Source organism: Glycine soja, chromosome 11, assembly GCF_004193775.1.
Source record: "Glycine soja cultivar W05 chromosome 11, ASM419377v2, whole genome shotgun sequence".
Lineage (NCBI taxonomy): Eukaryota > Viridiplantae > Streptophyta > Magnoliopsida > Fabales > Fabaceae > Glycine > Glycine soja.
Window position 1 is genome coordinate 49,505,408 of NC_041012.1, and position 25,151 is coordinate 49,530,558.

At 33.3% G+C, this 25,151-nt stretch overlaps 1 protein-coding gene across 5 annotated transcripts; it reads left to right on the plus strand.

Annotated features, from left to right (window-relative positions):
- The first annotated feature begins 3,505 nt into the window (after positions 1–3,505).
- On the plus strand, positions 3,506–22,194 carry LOC114374035 (helicase protein MOM1-like). 5 transcript variants are annotated; one of them, XM_028331623.1, is made up of 13 exons: positions 3,506–4,094; positions 5,028–5,566; positions 5,892–7,041; positions 8,752–8,803; positions 9,484–9,798; positions 10,262–10,435; positions 13,953–14,871; positions 14,998–15,018; positions 15,122–15,243; positions 16,610–16,714; positions 19,248–20,963; positions 21,055–21,268; positions 21,681–22,194. In XM_028331623.1, the coding sequence occupies exons 2-13, from the start codon at positions 5,056–5,058 to the stop codon at positions 21,953–21,955; spliced, it is 5,574 nt and encodes a 1,857-aa protein (XP_028187424.1). In that variant the 5' UTR covers positions 3,506–4,094; positions 5,028–5,055; the 3' UTR covers positions 21,956–22,194. The 5 variants fall into 5 exon arrangements, with proteins under 5 accessions (XP_028187424.1, XP_028187423.1, XP_028187422.1 ...); XM_028331622.1 differs by lacking the exon at positions 3,506–4,094 and adding an exon at positions 4,111–4,264 and having other exon boundaries at positions 4,928–5,566; XM_028331621.1 differs by lacking the exon at positions 3,506–4,094 and adding an exon at positions 4,111–4,264.
- The last annotated feature ends 2,957 nt before the right edge of the window (positions 22,195–25,151 follow it).

The following is a 25,151-nucleotide window of genomic DNA, read 5'->3' on the forward strand; positions in this document are numbered from 1 at the left end:
TCTTTAGGGATATAAGGATATCTAAAGGATTTAAGATATAGCGGGAAACGATCTGGAATTTTCTCTTTTACTGTACAATTTACTTAAAAAATTAAACTCGTCTATTAAAATTCTCCGTTCAAACTCATTTTAATTTGGGAAAATCAATTTCAATCACGTTTGTGAAGAATCGATGACTTCTTTTATTTTCAAATGAACTCGTGTGCACGACTCACTGGTTAATTTGCGTCTACATAACTACATTTGACATGAACTACCAGGGAATTCATGAAGAAATTTTTAATAGTTTCGTACTTTCGTTCTTTGAATATTAAAAAATTACATCATATGTAACACTACACATAAAGAGAAAAATAAGGTAGTATTAATTTTAGGGCGTACACTGTACGGATATATGTAAATTTATATTTATATTTATATTTATTTATTTTTAAATTTTTAAAATTACTTATATTATATATAATAATAATAATTAAATTAATGAGCTTGAAAATTTTTAATGTTTTTTTTAATTTACAGAAAAAATTAAATTTATCTAAACAGAATTATCAACATCATAAATTGAAATAATTAAAATTCAACATAATTATCATTATTTTGATTTTTATTAGTAGCTAAAATAACCTAATTTTAAGTCACCATTGAATTCAGCCAAATGTAAATTAAATATAATGTACTTTTTTACAGCCCAATATTATTGAATTTTAATACCGTCAATTTTGACAACTGTCTGAAAGGTATAAAATTGAAGCATATAAGCATACAAATACTCCACGTAAATGTCCTGTGCAGCTCTGTCATAAGTTGAAAAGGTTCAAATTATTATATATGTAGTAAAATATTGACTTTGTAGATGGACATTACATATCGTTCAAAAAAAAAAATCAAGTACTTGAAGTTAATTTAAAAGGATTCGTCAGTGCTTCCCAGTTAGGTTTTGAAATTAACTTCCATAATTAATAAATCAATCAAAACCTTTAACCAAACTAATTGACAAAATGAAGGAAGAATTCTTATATAGAGAGAGAGAGAGTCAACACAAGTTTTTGAAAAATTAAGTCAATAATATTTGACATGTCACTATTTTTCATTAAATTAATGTAATAATTTTTATGAGAGAATGTAAACTTATTTATTGATTACTTGTGTTTACACACAATTACGTGTATACCAAGAGTTTTCAAATCTTAAAGTTATGTCTAAGTAATTTGAAAAAAAAATTACTTTTACTAATAACCACAAAATATTGTCATTTTTTTACCTTCATTGTATTTAAAAAAATAAGAGAAAAATATTATTTGATTATTTACTATTTTTTTTATTTTTTGAAATGAAAATAAATAAAATGTTTATAATTAATAATAAATATCTAACTATATTTTTCTCATAAAACCGGACGATACTATTTGGGGTGTGTTTTTCTTTAAATTTTGGTGAAAATAATTTTTTAAATTATTAATTTTGAAAGAGATAGCTTAAAGATTGTGTTTGGACATGATTTTTTGAAACGTAAATAAAATATAATTTATAAGTCTATATTTAGAATCAATTTTATCTACTGATAAAAAAAAGAATCAATTCTATCTAATAAAAAATCATTTCTTCCAAAATCAATTCTATTTGATGCAAAAATAAAACTTTGGAAACAAAAAAAAAACATTTTTTAAAACCATAAAATTATAGATAACAAATTTATGATTCCAAATATTTAATTTAATAATAACATACACAAATTAGTATTTCGGTCCCTAGCCCAAGAGATATTTAGTGTGAACAAAATCCTTTGAGGTTAATTAATTTTCAACACCAACCACAACTCGGACAATAAATATTTAATTTTTCACAAATTAATTATTTTGAGCTCAACTTTTGTTGGTGTAATTGCTTTTTTGTGTACAATAATAATAATGATTGAATTTAAGTCCTCATGCATCAACCTCAACCTCTCACGTCAGAACCATCCTAATAAGTTATTTATTCACATAATCTTAAGTTCAACTTTAGATTTAAAAGATTTTTACAAATCACTTAAAATAGAGAAAAAATAGTAAAGTGACCAGTAACAAAGTTTCATTTTGATGAAATTTTTTTTAAAAAATGTTTAGAGCAATCTAGGAGTCATAATCAACCCATCCCCAAATGCATGAGCAAAGAAAGGTAATGCTCGAATTAATTATCCTTGATTTGAAAAATAATTTAATTTTTGGATTTAGGGTTTATTGTGTTGCCATGACCAATCATAAAAGATAGAATTATAATTTTTTTTGGTGAAAATATATAATAAATTAATCCAAATTTTTGTAAAAAAAATTGTGTTTAAGAACTATGGTTTTAATTAATTAATTAATTATTACTAGGAAGTATTTGGTTTTATTGTTAGATTATATTGAATTCTTATAATAGATACATCAGTGTAATTATCATAAAATATAGTTGCGAAATATAACAAATGAAAGAAATAATTGTGCAATGGATCGAACTCAAATGATAAACAAAAGAAAAAACTAACAATAAACAGGTAAACCTGACTAGATTCAAGAGAGAAAAAAAAAACATTGAAATGGGCTGTCAGGCAGGAAGTAGGAGGGCCGCATACTCAATAGAAATGGGCTTCCATCGCAGCGGCAGGGCTGCCTTTCAAGCTTTTCTTAATGACAAAATATATTAGAAGAATTAAGTTAATAAAAGTATTTGAAAAAGATATAGGTGCATGTCTCATTAACGTTGAGAGAAAATTTGGAAATATATATAGTTTAAGGACAAATTTAAAATTACTTTCTTTAATTTGCATTTAAATATAAGAAAAAAACAACTAAAGTCTGATAGATTAAAATAAAGATAAATTTAAACTAATTAAAATCTATTTGTTGTCATTATTTCAAAAATATTTTTAAGTTAATTAAAACCTGAGTATCATCTTTAATATTTTTTGTTTATATTGATGTCTAAAGACAATACTTACTAAATTAACTATTTTTTATATGAACATTAAAAACAAAATTGTAGTTAAAAGCAATGTGATAATAAGGGTGAAAGTGGGTTGAACAACCCCTTAAAGGTCTATGACTCAGTCAATTTATACAAATCTATTAAGTTTCACATACTGGTCCATTTAGCAACAATATTTTATTAATAAATATATTATTATTGATATGATATATAATATTATAATTATTTTGATGAAATTAAAAAATTATTTTAACGAATTGATAAATGTTTAAAATAAATTAATTCTTATAAGCATAGATGAGCAGTAACAATAAGGCTTAAAAAATTTTGATAATCTGTTACATATAATATATATTGATAAATTTAATTTTAGTCTGGTTTAAAATTATCTTTTTATTCTTAATAAAAATCTTTAACTTTATTAAAAAAAAATTATACTTCTTAATATAAAACAAACTTTTAAATTTTAAATGGATTAACAAGCCACATTAACAGACTTATATAAACATCAGGTAAAAGCCTAAATAGTAGGCTGGTGATTGATAATTGGTCCGGACTTGGCCATAGAAATATTAAACAAGTCACTCTAAGCTTAGGTAGGGTTTGATCAAGTACAACCCATTTTTATTCCCATGTGACAAGATGAAATTCTAGAAGCAAAGGAGCGAGGTGCTTGAAGTCTTTTGCAGGCAATTACTTGGATGACAGAACTTAGAGAATCTAATCTTACTTTTGAGCTAGTTTGCAAAACCGTGATGGATAGCTCACTCGCAAACTTTAGTGGAAATTTTGATTTTCACGTAGTATTATCTAATTGTAGAGTTGTTAGTTTTTCTTTTCCAAATTTCATGGCAAGTTTCATTCGGAGGCACACGAATCATGTCGCTTCTAGGACGCCAAGATCTTCTTGCTAGCAATTATGTTTTTCAGCATATTCTTGATTGTATTTATTCTTTTATTTTGAATAAAACGATACAAGTATCTTTATCTAAAAAAAAACATGAATATTTTTTTTATATATATTTATTGAAGTGCTATCAGTAATGAGAAAATATTCGCCTATAGTGGTACTCGCTCGATTCGAGCTCCCGTGGAGGATACCCTGTGACTTAAACCAAAATAAAGAAAAAGCCAAGAATACTGTGGTAAAATAAAATAATAAATATGTTGAATGCTTTTTTTTTTTTTTATTGGCTAAATATGTTGAATGTAAGTGCTCGTCTCAAAATTTGTCTCTTTTTGTTTTATCATAAATCATAAATTTCGCTTACACACCGCCAGACTCTAAAATCCCTCAACCTAACGATTCATGCAGGTTGGTTATAAGGTTACTCTTTTTTCTTATTTATTTTTGTTATACCTGTTTTGCTCTAGTTTTTTAATCCCTTCGAACTCTCCATTACGTTGCTTCGTGATCATCGTCTCTGTAAATTCTGCTGGCAGTGAATTAGGGTTCGTTTGAATTATTGAGCCGAACTTGTGGCGGGTATGCAGGGATACTCGCATTGGTTCGGAATTTTAATTTTCCACTGAAAGCTGAACCCCCTTCAAATTTCTCTGCATTACGTTTTGTTTGATTTGCCTTGCATTTTGAGCAATACTTCCGTTTTCCCTATTTTTAATTAATAAATTTCATATGCTTGATTTGCCTTGGTGTTACGGGAAGCGATAATACGAAATCTTTATATTATGCATGCAGTTTTCATGCTTTCATGTGCATATTTCGCTTATCTTGTTCGTTTTTCAATCTGCATTTGAGAGGATTTCTGTATCTATGTTGGTTGGGATAATGTGTCTTGTGGAGATTGATATATTTTCTACATGTAGACAGTTACTTAATTTAGTTGCCTTAGTTTTTGAGATAAGTGTTTTTTTCCCTTGTACTACTTGAGCAAACTCTGACTTGAATGATGATAGATGGCTGAATTTCAGTTTGATTATATCCTTTCTATTGCCCTTCTCAATTGATATTATGCAGGGTACTTCATCTTGATGAAGTTTGCCACATGCCAAATGACATTTGTGGACCATCTGATGGTTTCCGTGTCTCCCTACTGATCTAAAGTATTATTCTGTAGGTCTCACGCACAGTGTTCAGCAAAACAAATGGTAAATGGTACTCGTTCTAGTCACAATGCTAAGGACGAGGAAAATAATAACAGGAGGGTGACACAGGATAGTGAGAAGGGAAAAATCAAATCACATCCTAATGTATCAGATACAACTGGTGTGAGAAGGTCTCCTAGAGAGACATCATCAAAGAAGAACATTCCTAACCCTTCTTCAAGTACCCGTAAGTCTGGGCGACTTGAAAATAGAGCACCACCAGCTCCTGTCGACAAAAGGAAATCTGGAAGGATTGAAAAAAAGATGCCAAGTCCTTTGAGAAGATCTGGAAGAACTAGGAGTCAGTCTTCTGCAGGTTATTCTGATTCTAAAAGCTCAGGGTCAGTGAGTTCAGACCCTAAGCCAAAAAAAGAGAAGAGTGTGAAACAGTTGATATTTGAAGCTAAGGAAGTAAATGGAACTGAGGAACATCATCTGGGAACACCCCGGATCAGAGTAAAGAGAATGACTGCTCGTATGTATCGGTCTCTCTTTCAATTACCAAAGGAAGGTAATACAGTGAGATGCCTAGTGTCATTCTTATTTCAACAACTTTGTTTTTCTTTGTTGAACCCTGACTTTTGTTACACATCTAAATGCAATAAAAAGCAGTGCTAATTTGATGGTTAATGTTATGTACACTATGCAATAAAAAAAAGTTGTTAAAGGTGCTGGTAATGCCTGGTCTTTCTTCAAGTCTCTTGTTGGCTATTTTGTTTACTTATCAAAATGAAGATAAGTCAAAGTTTTTCCGAGTGAGGCATGCTAATTATTATTAGGTTTTGTTTGTATTGTCTATCGTTTTTAATTGCTTGACTGGAAAGATTTCCTTGCAGAGCCTAATAGGACCGATAAGTTAAATCAAGGTGGCAACAATGGTGAAGGCCAGATTGATGAGTGCTCTAAAGAGAGTCATGATTGTGAAGAAATCTCCAAGAATGGTGTGCTATCATCTGAAGATGGCAAATCAAAAGAGATGAGAGTTGACATTGGGTCGAGTGGGTCTGTGAAAGATCTGGTAGAAATTACCATGGCTCAAGGTTCATTGGCACCATCTAATGTTGCGCTACCATCTGAAGATGGAAAATCGAAAGAGATGAGAGTTGACACTGGGTTGAGTGGGCCTGTGAAAGATCTGGTAGAAAATACCATGACTCTAGATTCATTGGCACCATCTAATGCTGCAACTTATGAGACTGGTCTGGCATCTGAAAACTTTCACCCTGATTACTGCAGAGAGGAAACATTACAGGTGTTAGTGTCAAGCAATTCCATATTGGATGAAGATTCTATCAGGAACGGTGTTGGGGATCGTAGAGGTGAAAACTTGATACCTTCTAAGAGCAAGGAAATCACTGTGGATATGGATTCAGATGTTTCTTCCATGTTGGCGAAGGGTGACAATTGCAACTTGACTCCTGATGCTAGTAGCCTGTCAAGGCTAGGTGGCAATCTTATGGGGACTTACCGTCCATCTAATGCCACACTTTATGAGACTGGTTTGCTACCTGAAAGGGTTCAGCCTGATTGTTGCAGAGAAGAAACATTACCGTCAAGCTATTCCGAGAATGGTGTGCTACCATCTGAAGATGGCAAATCAAAAGAGGCGAGAGTTGACTCTGGGTTGAGTGTGCCTGTGAAAGATCTAGTAGACAATACCGTCACTCTAGGTTCATTGGCACCATCTACTGCCGCAACTTATGAGATTGGTTTGGCACCTGAAAGCATTCAGGCTGATTACCTCAGAGAGAAAGGGAATTCCATATTGGATGAAGAAGACTTAATTAGGATTAGTGTTGGGCATGATAGTAGTGGTGAAACATTGTTACCTTCTAAGAGAAAGGGAATCATGGTGGGCATGGATTCAGATGTTTCTGCCATGTTGGCTAAGGGCGATTACTGCAACTTGGTTCCTGATAGTGGTAGCCCTTCACAACTAGGTGGCAATATTATGGGGACCAACGGGTCATGTTCCAAGCAAATAAGGTACTTGTGACTTGTTTGAAAATGATGGGAAACAATGTCAATATGTCATATATCCCATTATTCTTGATTTAGTATGACATATCTCTTTTATTATTTCGTTTCTAGAGTATTTTCAAATTCATGAATTATAATCACATGACACATCTCTTTTATAATATTATTCATATAACACATGATATTTCATGTTAAGCATTGATAAAATTGCAACAAGGATAAAAGAGATAGCAGAGAGAGTTGAACAGTGAGGGAGATTTGAGAATTTGTTAGAATTCCATTATTCCATTGTTTTCAAAGTACAGTGATATTATAATTTATATGACATAGCCGTATGACTAACTGCTGACTCAGATAATCTGCATTTGTACATTAGTTGAAATTGCAAATGTATATGAAATGCACATGAAATGGAACAAGTATATCTCTGTTGTTCTTGCTGTCCATTATCACAATCAATCACAAACTATTTATGAACCCCGAACCTATCTATCACAAACACGTATGGTTACTAACAAATTAAGCCTGAGACGTGTGTTAGACACACTGTCCCTAAGGACTTATCTGCTTGTGGTGCCCAAGTCTCCCAGGATTTAACAAGTTCTTCCCAATAATAAATTGGGGCAACAAAACTATCAAACTTTTCTGATGAGAATAACCCAGGATTCACATAGTGAAAAAGTAGTGAGAAAAGATGTGTGTGTGAGAGCTCATTAAAAAACATCTGAAGCATAAATATTTATAATGAAAAACCCAACACCAAGTCAAAGATAAGATGAGACCTAGTCTAACTGACGAATTCAATAAGACCAAGTCAAACAAAATATATTTTTTTTAAATAAACAATAGATTAATTTAAAAAAGATTTTCTACATTTAATTAAATAGACATGTTAACCTTTTGAAATATCAACAAAATATACAACTGTCCCAAACTCAGGGTGGTTGAGTGAGGGAGAACTTGCCAACAACCCTGAGTTTGTCTTGTATGGCCAGAAACTGAAGAGGAGAGAGGAGCTTGATGAGAAAGTCTGCATTTGGATCAGGGGCTGGGGTATGTTGATCTATGAGACTTTTGTTGAGGACCTCCCTAAGAAAGAAAATGTCAAGTTCCATGTGTTTTGTTTTGGTGTATATATTTGTTGGTCTGGATGGTGAAGATGAAGGAGATTGTGTAGAGGGAGAAGTAGTATTTGGAGAGGATAAAGTTGGATGGGTAGAGGAAGAGGAGGAATTAGATAGGACAACCGTGTTACTAACTGCTGACTCAGCAGATAATTATAACAGTAATTGTTTCCTAACAGAAAACTAGAGAACTAAATTGATTACAGTTGTAGATTAGTTGAAATTACAAATGCACATGAAATGTTTATGGAATGCAACGGGTATATCTCTAATAAGCTTCTTTTGTCCTTTTAGATTGTGTTGTAGTCAAACATGTTGGTTTTGGAAAGTGTTGGGTATTCTTACCAGTTACTACATAATTTCTCCTTCGCCACAAGTCATCTGCAGCTCTAGTGTCCCTTTTGCTTCTATTCCCCAAACCCTTGCTAATACTGTATTTGATTGCATAAATATGTAAAAGTATGTGTATGAAATCTTTTGCAGGACTTGTAGCATCCGCACCTTGTATTTGTTGACCACTCCATGATGATTTACCTGCATTTTGACTTATTAGGTGTTTTCAGGCCTAAATAATTTGTTCTTTACTTTGCAGGTTGGATTATAATCCTACAGTCAGGGAGTCTTGTATCCCTTCTGCAACTGAGGTTGGTTGGATTCTTTGTTTCTCATTGTTAGTATTCTGCACGTGATGTAATCTGTGACTGAAGTAGTTAGCTTCTGTTAGAAGTTATCTGTAACTAAAGCAGTCAGCTTCAGTAAGAAGTTAGGATCATAATTGAATCAGATAGTTGTTAGAAGGGTGTTTTTGAGTTATCTACAACTGCACTCAGATCCCTCTATAAATATCAAATCTCTACTCAGTTCAATTGTAATACCATTTCTCACAATTACAGAGAGCTCTGAACCTCTCCCTCAGATTTTTCAAATTTCTGTCTAATTTTCTTTCACTTTGTCGAGCCTGTTAAACACTAATGATCATTCTCCTCCCCTTTAATTTGCTTAATTTTTGTTAGAAAAGGCCTTAAAGTGTATATCAAGCTCAAACGTATTAACTAACATCTAGCATGCATGTGAGCCACAAATATTTATCCGGTGAAACAATGTTAATTATAGAGTACAGATGAATAATTAATTAACCATGATCTGGAATCCTGACAAAAGAACCTGTTTCCTTAAATCAGAAATGGTAAAATATTTTAAAACAATAGCTACTAACAATGTATATATAAATATATATATGTGTGTGTGTTATTTTTTCTTTCTTTCAATGTTTATTTATGCTTATCTGTGGGTAAGTCTTTGATCTCTTTGTATTTGTCATCAGCTTCAAGATGGACATTATATTGATGCAAGCATGCTGCAGAAGGATTCTCAAATTGATAATGAAAAAGAATCTGGTTTAATAACTAATTCCAATAGCAGTGCTACTCAACTAAAGGAGAGGTTGTCAAGTCATATTGGATACAGATGCAAATCTGACTCCTTTAGTTTTGTTGAGTATTGGGTTCCTGTACAAATATCTAATCTGCAGCTTGAACAGTATTGTTCTATTTTACTTTCAAATGCTTCAATTCTTCGCTCCTCATCAAAGGTTGATAGTGTTGAGGCAGTTCGTGATGTTCTTATTTCTACCCGAAAGGTTAGGCTGTACTTTCTGAATAAGTTGCATGCATTACATGATATCAAAGACAATATAAAGTTGGTTTAGGTTTAGACTCTAGCTTTTTTATGCTGCAATATTTGGCTGCACCATCTTAATTATTAGATGTTTAGTGGTAAACTGTTAATAATTTCTTACTAGTGAGTGAGATATTTATAATTTGAGTATGGCATATCAATTGGATACATGCTTGATTAATTGATAATTGATATGATTTTAAATTGAATCTATTTTTAAGTTTAAAATCTTGTTCTGTATATTGTATGATGCTGTTTTGGTGTTGCTAATTGAAAATTAAAATGAATTTGATCAACAAACATGTATTTTTTATAGTTGATTTGGTGTTCCTTTACTTTTCTTAATTAACTCCAAAGCTGTCAAGTGTCAAGTGTATGTAAATTTTCTTAACAGATTCATTTCTTATTGTGGTATTTCTTGACAGTGTTGTAGTCATCCCTATCTTGTTGGTCCGGAACTGCAACCTTCTCTTAACAAGGGTCTCGAACCAATTGAGTATCTTGATTTTGATTTAAAAGCAAGTGGCAAGTTGCAACTTCTTGATTCGATGCTTGAGGAGTTGAGGAAGAATGATTTAAGGGTGCTCATTCTTTTTCAGGTACACATTTTGCAGACTGTCTTGTCTTCCGAATACATCATTACATTATCATCTATTAGTTTCTTTAGCTTCATAGTTATCAATCCTCAATCAATGGTGAGGAGAGGATGACCTAAAAAATGCTGTAGAAGTTGAACTTCATATCAAAGATTAGATACAGAACAATAATTTATATTTATATTATACATGTATAAATGCTAAAAAAATATTCAAAATTATCGACATGCTCATAATCAACTGGCATGAGAACAATGGAATAAAGTAAAAAAAAACAAAATATGGAATTAATAGGAAAAAAAAACAGAACACACTGGATACGTGTGAACAGGGACAAAAGGAGTTGAAAAATAAAGTGCAAAGGCTTGCAAGCAAAGAGCAGAGTGAACAGATAGATCTGGATGCTGGAGAGTAGTGGGTCTGTTGGAAAATACTGGGGTTGGCTGGAAACAATGCTTGTGAGCTAGGCCAGATGTGAGAAATGAAACAGAGGTTATACTTTTTTTTCTTCTAAACAAGTTGATGCCACGATTCATGTGTTTTGCATCAAATCATAATATGTTCGTGATGTAAAAAGAAAGCAAATCATGAAAATACCACAAAAATGGGCTCAATACCTCAGAAAATTGGGGTGTGGGTGCAGGGAGATGGGTTTTGCCTTTGATGACTGTTGTCACAATTGAATTTCTGTAGCTGCCTAGGTTGCTTTGTTCTACTTCACTACTATAGTGTTCTGTTCTTAAGAGACAAGACTTTATAACTCTAAAGAGCCTAAGAATCTGAAAAGACTAATATTAAAATTCTATTAATTACAACTCTCCCCCTCAAGTTGATGAATGGATATCAATCCTTCCTTGCTTGCAAGTGAGATCTTGAAACCGCTCTATAGGAAGTCCTTTGGTGAATACATCAGCCAATATGGAGTCCTGAGGGGACATACATTATATCCATAAGTCTTCTGCCTAATTTTTCTTTGATGAAATGTCGATCTATTTTCATGTTTTGTCCTTTCAAGTTGAACTTGGTTGTGAGCAATGTTGGTGACAAACTTATTATCAGAAAATACTCTGATAGGAGCTTCAAACTTTATTTTGAGGTCATTGAGAATAATCTTCATCCACAACAATTTACATTCCCCTTGAGTCATGACTTTAAATTCTGCTTCTACACTTGATCTTGCAACAGCATTTTGCTTTTTACTTTTCCATGTCACCAAATTTCCACCTAATATGCAATATCCTGTGGTGGACCCCCTACCAATAATCAACCTTGCATAGTCAGCATCTGTGTATATTTCCATAGATAGACTCCCCTTCTTCTTGAGTAGAAGTCCTCTTCCTGGAGCGGTCTTTAAATACTTGATAATTCTATTTATAGCTTGAAAGTGCTTTTCTCTTAGATCATGCATGAATTGACTAACCTCGCTAACTGTGTGATACCCAATCACATTGACTTATAACATAATTATTTTAGGTTTCATATTCCTATTAATTGATTTTATTTAGAAAACACTTAGTTACTTAAGTTAAAACCTAGAGTAAAATTTTTCTTTTTCTCAAAACTTAATTCACATCAAATTGCATAGTTAATTAAATATTTTATAAAGAGTCAGAAGTCATTCAAAGAGTCAGAAGTCTCATTAGCTAGAAAGAGTCCTTGTTGTGGTCGATCTCAGTTGCCTTTGAATCCCCCATGCTAGTATTAGCACTGTCTACATGATCGTTAGGTATCTGACCCCTGCTGAGGTTGCTCAAAACTTCTGGAAGAAGCAGAGAGACTCAACCATCCATTCACCATGCCTGACTCAGACAGGTGAAAATGATCGGGATCCAGAGGAAGAATGAGGAACATGTGTAGCTAACAGGGATAGCGGCAAATAGAAGTACCGTACAAATGGTGCAGGATGGACATCAGCTATCAGCTGATCCTCAGGAGGTGGTGGAATAGGAGCAACTCCCATATAACCCTCCAGTGGAGTGGTAGTTAAAATCAGTGGTAACTTAATTCTTGCAGCAAGTAACCAAATATCAGGAAACAGAGAAAGAAAACTAATAGTGATATACCCACGTCAAGTATCCTTGCCTGTGAACTCACCATACTCCCAGACTCCGAGTGGGTTATACTGGATATGCGCCCTCCCCATCACTGATAATCATGGGTGGTGGGTGGAATAAGGAGAAGAACAGGACACTGTCAACCAAGGTGAATCCGGCACAAAACAATGAGGTTAGATGATGTCAAGAGGGTGGTGGGTACGTCTCACACACTGATACAAACCCCAAAATTGAATCACAAATTCAGCATCTCACAAACAAATTTCTTTAGGTAATTTTCTAGAAAAATATAGAAAATCAAAAGGAGAAAAATGGATTGAGATAAGAAATGATAGAACGCCACAATCCTAAGATTGATAAGTTGAGGGGAAGATTCACTACTTTGAATTTTAGGAAATTCAAAGATAAGAACCAAGGGTAGTTCCTAAGAACCAAGAGAGAGTTTCCTCTCACAAAGCTTCATTTCCAAAATGAGTCAAAACTAATAACAATGCTAACATTTTTCCTATTATACTATAGACCTAAAGTCCACCAAGACCCATTTGACACATAGGCCCAACAAGCTAAACACAAAATTACATAAAAATAAAAAGTCCAACATAGGCCCAACACCAAAATTACACAATTCCTTTATCTACTATTTGACTCTAATGTAGCCTCAAGCCTCATCTTTTTAGACCTCTATCACACACTCAATGATGGCCACCTGAAAAACTGCGCATGTGGGTGCATGAAGCAGAATCTGGTGGTAGAGCTTGGTGGGTGCCTTGTTAGTGGCATGGATGGAGGCTTTGTCTTGGACATCTGAGAGCTACCGATAGAGGGCCAGTGCTTGCAGCAGCTGAAACCCAATGAACTGAACTCTGAGTGTCCAAGATTGAGAAAGAAAGAAAAGATTCTGATTGTTTCTCTTGAATCTTGATACCAAGTTGAGAAAAGAATGACATGAGACATAATTTTAGGGATAACAATATCATATTTATATACACGGATGAGACAATCAATCCATAAATTTAGGGATTAGAACCAGTAATTAGAATCAATCATTCTAGGGAAATAATGGCAAGAGTGGCGAATTTCCTTAATTACATAAATTTCAATATAATCTGATTATACCAAATATCTCAACACACATTATCATTCTCTAATTAGAGTTATTTTCTTTTTATATATTTTGGCATGTTCTTAATTCTCAATTAGTCAATTTTTCATCTGTTTTCTTTAGTTATGAAAATTGTTTAGGATTGTATGAGTGAGGGCTATTCGAAAAGCTTGTTAACAAGATTTTTTCGATAGATACAATATCACTAAGGGCTGTAGGTTACATTTTTTCTGTTTAGGTCTGTTTTAGTTGTTGTCTTTGATTTTATCATTTGTATGTGTGTCTGTTAGTACATGAGATCATGACATCATGACATCATGGGAAGATAGTTCATTGACGTGTTAATTTAATGCTGAATTTACAGTCTATTGGAGGTTCTGGAAGGGTTATAGGAAATTATTTGGAAGACCTATTGCGACCAAAATTTGGTTCAGATTCGTATGAACGGATTGATAAAAGTCTTCCGCCTTCCAAGAAGCATGCCGCCATGAAGAAATTTAATGATAAGAACAACAGACGATTTGTGTTTTTGTTGGAAACATGTGCTTGCCTTCCAAGCATCAAGTTGTCGTCAGTTGATTCTATAATTATATTTGATAGTGATTGGAACCCAATGAATGATATAAGATCCCTTCAGAAACTAACTCTTGATTCACAGTTTGAATTGATAAAAATATTCCGTTTATATTCATCTTTCACTGTTGAAGAAAAAGCCTTAATCCTTTCTAAGCAATGTAAGATATTTGACATCAATTCACCAAACTGGACTATCTTTCATATGCTGTTGATGTGGGGTGCTTCTTGTCTATTTGACGAATTGAAAGTTTTTCATGATGGTGAAATTTCTTCATCAAATGTGAAATCCTTGTTTGGGCAACCACTTTTGAAAGAAGCAATGCATGAGTTCTCATCCCTACTATCTCAGGATGGAGAACATATTGATTCAAGCAACTGTTCAACTTTATTGAAAGTACAGCAAAATGGGGCAACATACCATGCAAATTCTTCTTTGCTTGGTGAGCTAAAATTTAGGGTACTTGGTGAAGAGCCAACCCAAATTTTTTGGACAAAGCTTTTGGAGGGAAAACAGTTTCAGTGGAAGTACTTAAATAGTTCATCTCAGCGAAGCCGGAAGAAAGTTTATCATTTTGATGGTTCAGTCAATGGGCCTGATCTTGTAAATGAAGGAGCATCAAAGAAGCGCAGGAAAATTAGCAACAATATTGTTGAACAGCCTTCTTCAAAATCTGAAGATGAAAAGTTATCCAATGGAATCAAGGCAGGTTAGTGGCTACATTTGTTACTTCTATTTTGTTATGACCTTTCATCAAAGTTGATCAATAGTGAGAATAATTGCAAACCTTTTTTGTTTTTATGATAACCTTTGAAACCATTACATACTTTTGCAGGAACATCTGAAGATTTATTGGGTAATGTTTCTCAATTCTAGCTTAGTTCACCTACTTGTGTTGGTAATCCATTCCCATGCCAATTATGGTCCTTACTTATTCTGTTTGCTTGATCAAATGATAGATAGATCTCAAGGAAATAATGCTGAATCTGAGCCAAAAAGTAGACAGCATGATGAGCAGAGGAGCTTACTTCTTTTGCTGAAGCCAGAGATCAGAAAGCTTTGTGATGTTCTTCTTCTTCCAGTATGCAACATGCTTTCTCTTTGTTAAGTTTTATTTCTGTTGTACTGCTCTGGTCCTTTACCCTCAGTGTGGTTGCATTTTAATTACTTGATTGTTTGTGTTGATTAAATGTGATTGTATACAAGTATTGGCAGTTCAGCAACATTATTTAATGTAAAAGGCCTTCAGAATTTTGTTGATTTGATAGTGTTGGAATTACACACATTGTATGGGTAGTTGTTCCACACATTTTATGGGTACTTGTTCCAACAAAGAATAGTTATTAATGTACCTAGTTAATCACATATTCATGTATCTAGGAATTCACATGCACGTACATAGGTACTAGAACTTCATTAATATTCTTGTAAATTTCACATTGTATTTACTCCCTAAGTCTATATAAATATAGATCAGCTGAGTGGGTTAAGCACTCAAGCATTTCACAACCTCTAGTCTCTTCAATAGATAATGTTCCTGTTGAGATTCTGATATTAGGATAGATTACTAAATCTGCCTTTAATGTTGTTATGTTGATGATGGTATGGTGTGAAACTTGTGATTTTAGGCTTATAATGAAGTGGGAATGAAATGCTACTGATATGAAATTGGAAATGCTAAGGTTGAAGGGAAAGAGATTGGATAAATTGAATTATTTTTTACTTGAATTTCTGATTGTCTGTTCTGAAGTAATCTTTGCTGGGTAAAAACCCAACAGTGATGTATCAATTGGGAAATTATGAGGTTTAAAATTTGAACTGATAGGACTAAGGAGATTGCTTAGAGAAGTGGAAGGAAGATAATGGATTGGGAATGGTAACTAAGGTGAAGATGTCAATAAATTTTGAATTAATCATAGTTGGAGACTTTTTTTTACCTTTTCTAGACCTATCGGGCCCATGTTTTTTATAAATATTATTATAATTATAAAGTAGTGGAAGGAATTTGAGGAGAAAAAAGTTAATGAAATCTTATCTATGTTATTGATCTCTGTTGCTGATTTCTCTAGGGTGTGTTGGTGATTGTTTAGTTTTCTTGGAGAGTGCTTTTGAGTCATTGATGGATTAATTTTGTTAGATTATGAAACCTTTGAGTAATGATTACATTGAAATACGATATGGATGATGACTTTAACTATTATTATTGAAACTATGACTCATTATCAAGAATGCAGAAGCCAAGCCTAAGGAAGGTGGAATTTTGTATCCCAGTGATTTTGACATTGAAAATTAATTTTACCATCAATTCTTCTAATTTAACCCTGCATTCCCCCAAGGAATTATTTTTATAATTTTGTATATCATAATTGGTTTGGCAAAATTTGTGTTTGTATATGTCAATCTGACCTAATCTGAATTGATGTTCTGGTGGCATCTGTGTAATGCAGGATAACGTCAAGAGAATGATTGATAATTTTCTTGAATATGTTATGAACAATCACGATGTCAATAGGGAACCGTTTTCAATATCACAGGCTTTTCAATTATCTCTGGTAAGAATATTTTCTAGCATTTTCTTGTATTGCATCCTTGTTCCTTCCTTTTGTTGCCTTATCTTTTGATGCCTGGCATAGCTTTTGTTTTTTTTAAAGAAAATTGATCCTTTTTTTTCTTGATTGTTTTTACAGTCTTGGCTTTTTTTTCCTTTCCTACAGTAACATTTTGTGGAAATTGTCAAACTTGAGTATGAGCACTGCATTATGTACTTATTACTTGAAATAATCTGATTTTTAGGCTAGAATTAAAGTACAAGGCAGGGTCATGAACCATCTCAAAAACTTAAGCTATTAGGTGAAGACATATGAATGGCTTTATATTTGTGGAAGAATGAGAAACAATTTTTTTTTCTGAATATGCTTGATGTATGATGTATCTTCCACCCTGCAGAATGGTCTATTTATATTCAAGAGTATTACAAGGATAGTCTATGCTAAATCAATTTACTAGAGAACAATTAAGATACTACTGCTTCCTAAGATGCACTGAATTTAGCTATACCAAGTATCTAGGCTACTTGAAAAAATAAACATTAAAGAAACTTACATTTCCTAAAATGCTCCTATTTCAAACACTCTCAAGCTGGAAAATAGATGTTTTCCCTTCCTAGCTTGCATACAATTCTTTCAAAATCTGAACTTCATAATCCTTTGGCAAGAATATGTGCAAATTGACTTTGTGAAAGCACGTACGTAGTACAAATCAAGTTGCATTTGAGCTTTTCTTTGATAAAATGCCTATTCACTTCAACGTGCTTCATTCAATCATGGTGAACTGGATTATGAGCAATGCTTATGGCTGATTATCACTGTAGAGTTTCATAGGTCCATCCTCTTAAGCCTCAAATCTTCAAATTTAATTTACAGCCAAAGTTGTTAACAGATACCTTATGTCATAGCTCTGAACTTAGGTTCTACACTAGACCAACAACATTTTGTTTTTTATTTCTCCAAGTTACTCAATTTCCTCCAATAAAGGTGCAATATCCAGTAGCAGACCTCCTGTGAGTCACTGACCTTGCATAGTCATCATAAGTGTAAGCCTCAAGAATTCCATTTCCATTCCTTTTATATAAAATTCCTCTTCCCTGGGTTCCTTCAAGGTACTGCAAATTCTGAGTGGCCTGTAAGTGGACTTCTCTTGGGAAGTGCATAAATTGACCAACCAAACTTAAAGCAAATGCAGTATCTTGCCTTGTGCGAGACAGATTAGTTTTCCAACCAAATGCTGATACATCTCGCTATTCACTGCTGCACCATCATCTGAATTACTCAATTCAAGGTTAGAATCTATGGGGGTATTTGCAGGTTTAAAGCTGTCTTGTCTAGTTGTCTTGGAGCAAATTTGTGACATTTTTGTTGTGATATGAAAATACATTTCTTGGAGTGAGACACCCAAAAAATACTTTAGCTTCCCAAGAGTTTTCATCTCAAAATCCTTTGCTAGAGTTTGGCTCAAGACTTGTTCCTTCCAATCATCACCGGTTACAATAATATTCCCCACATATACTAACAACACAGCCACTCCCCTTGAAGTCAAAAATAAAGTGTGGTTTCCTTGACTTTGTTTGTACCATATGACAACCTTAGGGAATCTTCGAAACCATACTCGGGGATTGTTTTAATGTCATTTTTAGCCTGCAAATAGAATTGGCAGAAACACTGTTGTCATATCCCAGTGGGATCTCCATATAAATTTCCCCCTCAAGCTCCCCATATTAGAAAGCATTCTTCATGTTCAATTGTTGTAATTCCTGGCCGTAATTGGTGGCAAGAGATAGTATAACCCAGATTGTATTTATCTTTGCAACTGGGCAAAGGTCTCTTGGTAATCAATTTCGTAGGTTTGTGTGAAATCCTTGACTACTGAGTACTGACCTTGCTTTGTACCTCTCAAAGCCTTATACTCGTAGTTGTAGATGCAGATGACATTTATCTGTTTTGAAGGGATGAAGATGTGCAAGAGAGATAAACACAAAATATTGTTGTACAAACTATTGTATGAATCATTGTACAAATAACATTTTTCTTCTTCTTTAGGGGGTTATTAAGGAATTTTGCTCTATTTTTCTCTCTTGCTTACCATCTGGTTACCATCTTAATAACCCAAATACAAGATCTAATCTTACTACTTGGAGTTCAATTATGTTTTTTTTTTTTTTTTGTATATTCTTTGTTATGAGTACGTAAAATAGTCTTGTGAATTGGTTTGCAGGACTCTTGTTTCCCGACTTCTTAGAGATGCATGTATTCACCTAATTTCATTTTGGAGAAATGCTAGCGACACTATCTCTGACACTCTCTCCTTGATTGGTTGAAATTTATTGCAAATCACCAATTCTAGTGGGTCCCACATCACATTTGATTATTCTCTCTCCTGATTTAGATGTGGAACCCGCCAAAATTGGTGATTTGCAATAAATTTCAATCAATCAAAGAAAGAGTGTTAGAGAGAGTGTCACTAGCCACTCCTCTTGCATTCAGTATGTGTCAACTGATACCATCTTTCCTTTTATTATGCAAATTTCAGTGTTGGACTGCAGCTTCTTTGCTGAAACACAAACTTGACCCCATTGCTTCTCTTATACAAGATTTGAACTTTGAGTGTAAGAAAGAAGAGGTGGACTACATTTGTTCTATGTTGTGTTGTTTGAAGAAAATATTTTTATACCGTACAGGAAATTATCATGATACCGGTTCTCCAAAAGCATCTGGACCATCAAACAGGGCATATTCCTGTACAGGAGTTGCACGAGAGGTTGAATTGTTCAAAAAAGATATGTCCAAAAGTATTAAAGAAATTCAGAAGAAGTGTGAAAAGAAGCTGAAGAAGCTACATATTTTGCAAGAAGAAGAGAAGCAAAGGTTGAGAGCAGCTATTGAGGAAGAAAAGGCTAAATTTGAGGAAAGGTACAAAATAGAGTCTGCTGTTATTCGATCCTGCTCTCCCAATGATGTTACAAGAATGGAAAAGCTCAGGGTTTTGAATACTGAATATGAAAAAGGAATTGAAGAACTAAAATTTCACCATGATTCATGTCTCAAGGATCTTGAGGACAAGCAATTAGCTGAAATACAGAAGTTTCAAGATAAGGAGGCTGCTTGGGTAGAAGATGTGAAATCTTGGGCCGACAATGAATATCTAAGCATAATTGCTTCAAAGGAACTTGGAACTGGGGTTGAATCCTTGCAGACTTGTGATCAAGTACTGCCTGACAGTGGTCTAAAAAATCATTTGGCTGGTACTGCTGCGAATCCTCCTTCATCCATGGAACAAAAATCTGATGGAGGTGCTGTAAATGAACTTTCAGATAGAGAATTAAGACTGAGTAATGGTCCAGATAACAATACCCTTTTGAGTCCACAGAACCAAAATTCTGGGGGCCCATTAGATGTCCAAGGTTTAGATAGAGTTTTATCACCAAGGGCTTGTCAAGCTGCTAGTTCAAGTGATGGTCCGAATACAATTTCCATTCCAAATCCACTTTTGGAGCAACAAACTACCAACGGAGTCCCTTTGAGTATTCCAGCAGCAGTTGATTTTCATGATGATATAGAGCATTTAACAAATGCTGTGTTGGGGGATAAAAGAACCACATCAGACCAGCAGGAAGGAGCACCTAAAACCATGACAGAATTGTCCCAGGGGACTCCAGTATCTAGAACAGTTAATGTCACGGATCCTCCAGAACAAGTGCAGCATTTATCTGTGGAGTCCTCTCCTCACCATGATATATCTGGGGAAATGTTGCATTCTTCCAGACAACCTGAACTGTTATCTAGTGCAGTTGATGTTGCACCCGCTGATCAATCCAATCATGTTTCACTGATCGTGAAGCCTGTGGAGCAGGTGCAACAAGTATCATCTGCAGAGCTCCCTTCTTCCCATCTGGATTCAACTAATTTACCTTTCACAACCGAACTTGAACATCAGCCAACTGTGGTTCCAAATCAAGACGTGCAACCTGATTCAAATTTGGAAGTTGATTCACATTCTCATTCACATGAAGTTTTTGTGCACCCTGCCTCAAATTCAGACCCTAATACAGTTACACCTAGTGAAGTAAGAGTGCAATCTGCAGACACAACAAATTTGTCGACTCCTTTGGAGATAAATTATCAAAATATGCAAGCTGAAACCCATTCATCTTCCAGAATGGTGCATTTAAGCTATGATCCGCTCAACAATGAATTGGATAGAATACAAAAAGTAACAGAACAAGCAGTGAAAAACTATGAAGATAAGGTTAGTTTCTGGTTTACTTATATTTCATTGCTGTAATGATTTTAATGTTTCACTTTTTGTGATTACTATAATATTGTTCTTGCTGGAGCAGAAATCGCAGTTGAAAACTGATTTTGAAAAGGAATTAGAGGAACTCCGTAGGAAGTATGATGTTAAATTTCAAGGAATTGAAGTTGAATTTAAACAAAGAAAGACGACTCTGGATACAAATCGTAATGTAGTTCATATGAATAAGTTCTTGGCAGCTGCTTTTAGGTCTAAATGCTCGACTCTTAAACCATCTTGTACATCAGGAATGCTGCCAGGTATGTTGGTTTTGTTTAGAGATCTAAATTTTACTGTTGCTTTTATTACCCTGACTTGACATGAAAATCTAATCTCACTTCAGAGATTTTGGTGTTAGCACCTTCTGTTTTCCTTTTTCGTAGGCTAAATTATAGATCTGTAATTTTGGGGGAAAAAAAAGTCAGTCTGAAATTAATGAATGCTATATAATGACTGTATTAGCAGTTTTTTTTTTACGGTCTAGGGGATTATTATAATATCAGGAAAGGTGATCAGTTTATGGCCTTATAAATGTACTTTTACGCATGTCTGAGTGTTTTTATGTATTCTGCTAATTAGCAGACATGCATATAAGTATATAACTAAATGTGGATGCTTGCAGCACTGGGTATTCAGTTTTTGAGTCTTTCCTTACTACTGTTTTAATGTCAGATTCAGGTTTCGCACAGCAGCAGTTGCTTCAGCCTTCAAAACAACAAAGTACTAGTTGGCGTTCCCTGCTTGCTGGTTCTTCTTCCTCCACCACGACTAGCTCTCAGCATATGGTAACACCTATACGGGCTGGTTACAGTGCATCAGGATTTTCCCACAATGTTTCTGCAAGATCACCAATTATTGACACCATTTCTTTGCCAGTTGGAAATCCTCAAGCTGGTGTAGGTCAGATACGAGCACCTGCACCACATCTCCAGCCTTATAGACAATGACATAGCTTTTTCTTTTTCTTGTTTTCTCTCCCTAGTTGGGAGAGATTCTTACATAAATTTTGGCGGGAAAAATATTGTAGTACTGATGCCGATGTCAGTAGTTTTTTTTTCTTTTCTTTTCCCAACGCTTTGTTCTAATTATAGATATATTAACATGTATATATGTAATTAATTGTCTGCCAAATTTTCTCTGGGATGCAATGAATCATGAATGGCTGGCTGGCGGTTAAGACGAAGCATGGTGAATTGGTGAACTGACTGCTATTCTAGAAACGATTAGCAGAATTTAAGTATGCAACTAAACAGACAATACTAGAAACACAAAGTTCTTGGGTGCGTGACAGGGAAACATTATTAAACTGGCTGCAAAAACTTTTACTTTTAAATTAGGAAATCGAAGCTTAGTTTATTATATCCTGGTGGCATTTGTAACGTGTATTCTTGCTAGAATCAATTGGAAAATTTGACTAACATGGTACATGTACATAATTGATAAATAATCTTGTCTTTTAAATGTTATTAGGTTTGATTTTCAGTTTTTTGAGTTTGGTATGTATACAATGGCATTTGTTGAGAAAGGTTAACACTTTAAATAAGTTTTAGTATTTTGAGGGATTAGGTTTTTGACTTAAACGCGCTTTTAGTCTTTTAAATCTGGATAATTACTTTTTGTCCTTAAAAAATTATTTTTATTAATCCTTCAAATTTTTGAAAAGTTATTTTTAATTTTTTTTATTCTTTGTATTAATGGTGTTACAATTCTGTGATGATTTTATGTTGTCATAAATATTTTTTTTAATTTAATTTTTTTAAAATTATTTTTGACAGTTTAAAATTATCATATGTACAAAAATCATAACAATTTCACATTTATGGTTTTATTTTTCTTCTTTAAAATTGTTAAAATATGTAAAAAAAAAAAAACTTTCATCAAACCATCCGAGTAAAATAGTTTGACAGTTCATTTTAAAAAAATTAATGCTTAAAAATCATCACAAAATGTAAAACTATGAATACAATAGAAAAAAAAAAACTAAAAGTAACTTTTCAAAAATTTAAGGGATTAATAAAAATAATTTTTTAAAAGGACTACAAAAATAATTATCCAAAGAACATATTTAATCATTAGTTTTTTATTCCTAACCATATACTATTCTTGATTTACTGGAAAAAAAATACATTTTATTGAGGTCTGTAAGGTTTTCAAATTTTGGTTCCTATCGCAGTAAATTGATCAATAATTTTGAATAGATTGTTAATTTACTAGGTTATAACATTTAAATATTATTAATTTAACTACAATTTATTTATGATTGAATTAATGATTCATTAACTTAAGTCAATGATCAACTTGAGTTTTAAAACTTCTATAAATTGTCTTGGACACCTGAATGATTTGGCAAGTGTATATTACTTGAGTATAGTTGTAAATTTTTTATGGACGCATTTCTCGATTTATATAATTAAAAAAAAAATATGTATTAGAAATTCAGAATACAATAAGTTAATAGGTTAACACCACGGTTAGTATATCCTTAATGATAGGAATTCACTAGGCATCAGATTACTTTCCGAGGGAAATAATAAAATTAAACATTTTGTACTAATGAAGATCTTCGGAGGTATCTTGGTAGTGTTGTTCCGCACTTTGCACCTGATTAGTAACAATGTTTGCTAGATACTGAAACTCATGAGACTTGGACCCCCCGATAGTCTCAAAATGAAAGAGCCAGCTACTTATACTTGTCTTCTCTAATGGTTTTTCGACATCGTGCTTGTTTTCTATTGTTGTGCTCGTATAGGTATGTCTAACATGATAGAGGATAGGCATGGCAAAAAAATGTTATATTTCCCTTGACTATTAATAACTAAATAGCATATTGTTCATGTACTATTATTAATTCAATTTCATTAATGATGAAAAGGATTTTAAAGATCAAAATAGAGAAATGTCAAATGTGTATTACATGCAGTACTACATGTAATAATCCAATGTGTCTTCAAGAAACTTGACCCAATAAGGAGAAAAACCTAAGTTATAGAAACAGCAATAATTTCTGGTCGGATTCACGCGGACGAAAGAGATCCCTAACTTTAAAATTAGAATAATACACCAATTTATGAATATCGATTAATTTAGATATTAAAATTATCAATATGCCATTTTTGATATTATTAAAAGATGGTTCATGGTTATGTTTTTGAGCTGCCTCTGTATGTCAAGAGCATGGAAAAATTGGAAAACAATTAGACCTGGTTCGAACTCCCTGATTGCCACTCCTTTTTTGAGATTCTCTCCTTCATAATGTGGACCCTAATTGGTCAAATCAGGATTATTTCAAAAGTGTACTTGTTTCGATTCCTTCGCATATTCATAATTGAATTTGTCGATATATTATACATACTCTTTGCAGATTTGTTCTGGTTTCTTTGGCACGCTCTACGCTGCATATATGAGTACGTGGACATTTTCAAAAGCTTTGCTTATGTTATTTTTCAAATCGTGGATGATTCTATTGAATATTAAGCTATTACCTATTAGGTGTATTTAATTATTTTCAAAAAAATCATCTTATAGTGACTATATTTTATCATAAAAAGTATATGTCTTCTAATTATTTCTATGAATTACATCATTCTCTATTCCATTCGTATCATTAACGTGAAGTAATATACTTTTTCCCTAGAAAAAAAAAAGTTTGCACTTTAATTTAAAAATCATAAAAATAATTGTAATAATTTGATAAAAGGTTTATACTAAAAACTTAATAAAATTAATAATTTTAACAAAATATGTTATTAATCAAAAATTTATTTTTAATCTGAATAAATATTGGGCCACCATATACTATTCATATATATAAAAGGAGATATAAAATTGGGATGTGATGCAATTTGGCTGGTGCATATACTGCACCCTGTCCATTCTGTCGTGATTGTCATTGCATACATTACTGCCGTTTGATTTGACTATGAATTTGCACACCATTTAAATTATAGTATCATGCATGTTTGCCTACTTTTTTGGGTAATCCATTAACTTTCACAACCAACACACTCCCACCCCACCATTCAATTTTGGATACTCTTTTTCCCAGCATCCATTTAATTTTGACAACCAGCTCATACCTATAATACCAGTTAACATTCATTTCAACCCACTTTTCTCACTGTACTAGTCAGTAACCATATGTTC

Excerpts from the sequence above, each read along its gene's own strand:
- LOC114374035 (XM_028331623.1), top strand. The coding sequence starts at position 5,056 with ATGGTAAATGGTACTCGTTCTAGTCACAATGCTAAGGACGAGGAAAAT. Across the intron at positions 5,567-5,891 it reads CTTTCAATTACCAAAGGAAG|AGCCTAATAGGACCGATAAG; the intron begins GTAATACAGTGA and ends ATTTCCTTGCAG. Across the intron at positions 7,042-8,751 it reads TCATGTTCCAAGCAAATAAG|GTTGGATTATAATCCTACAG; the intron begins GTACTTGTGACT and ends TTTACTTTGCAG.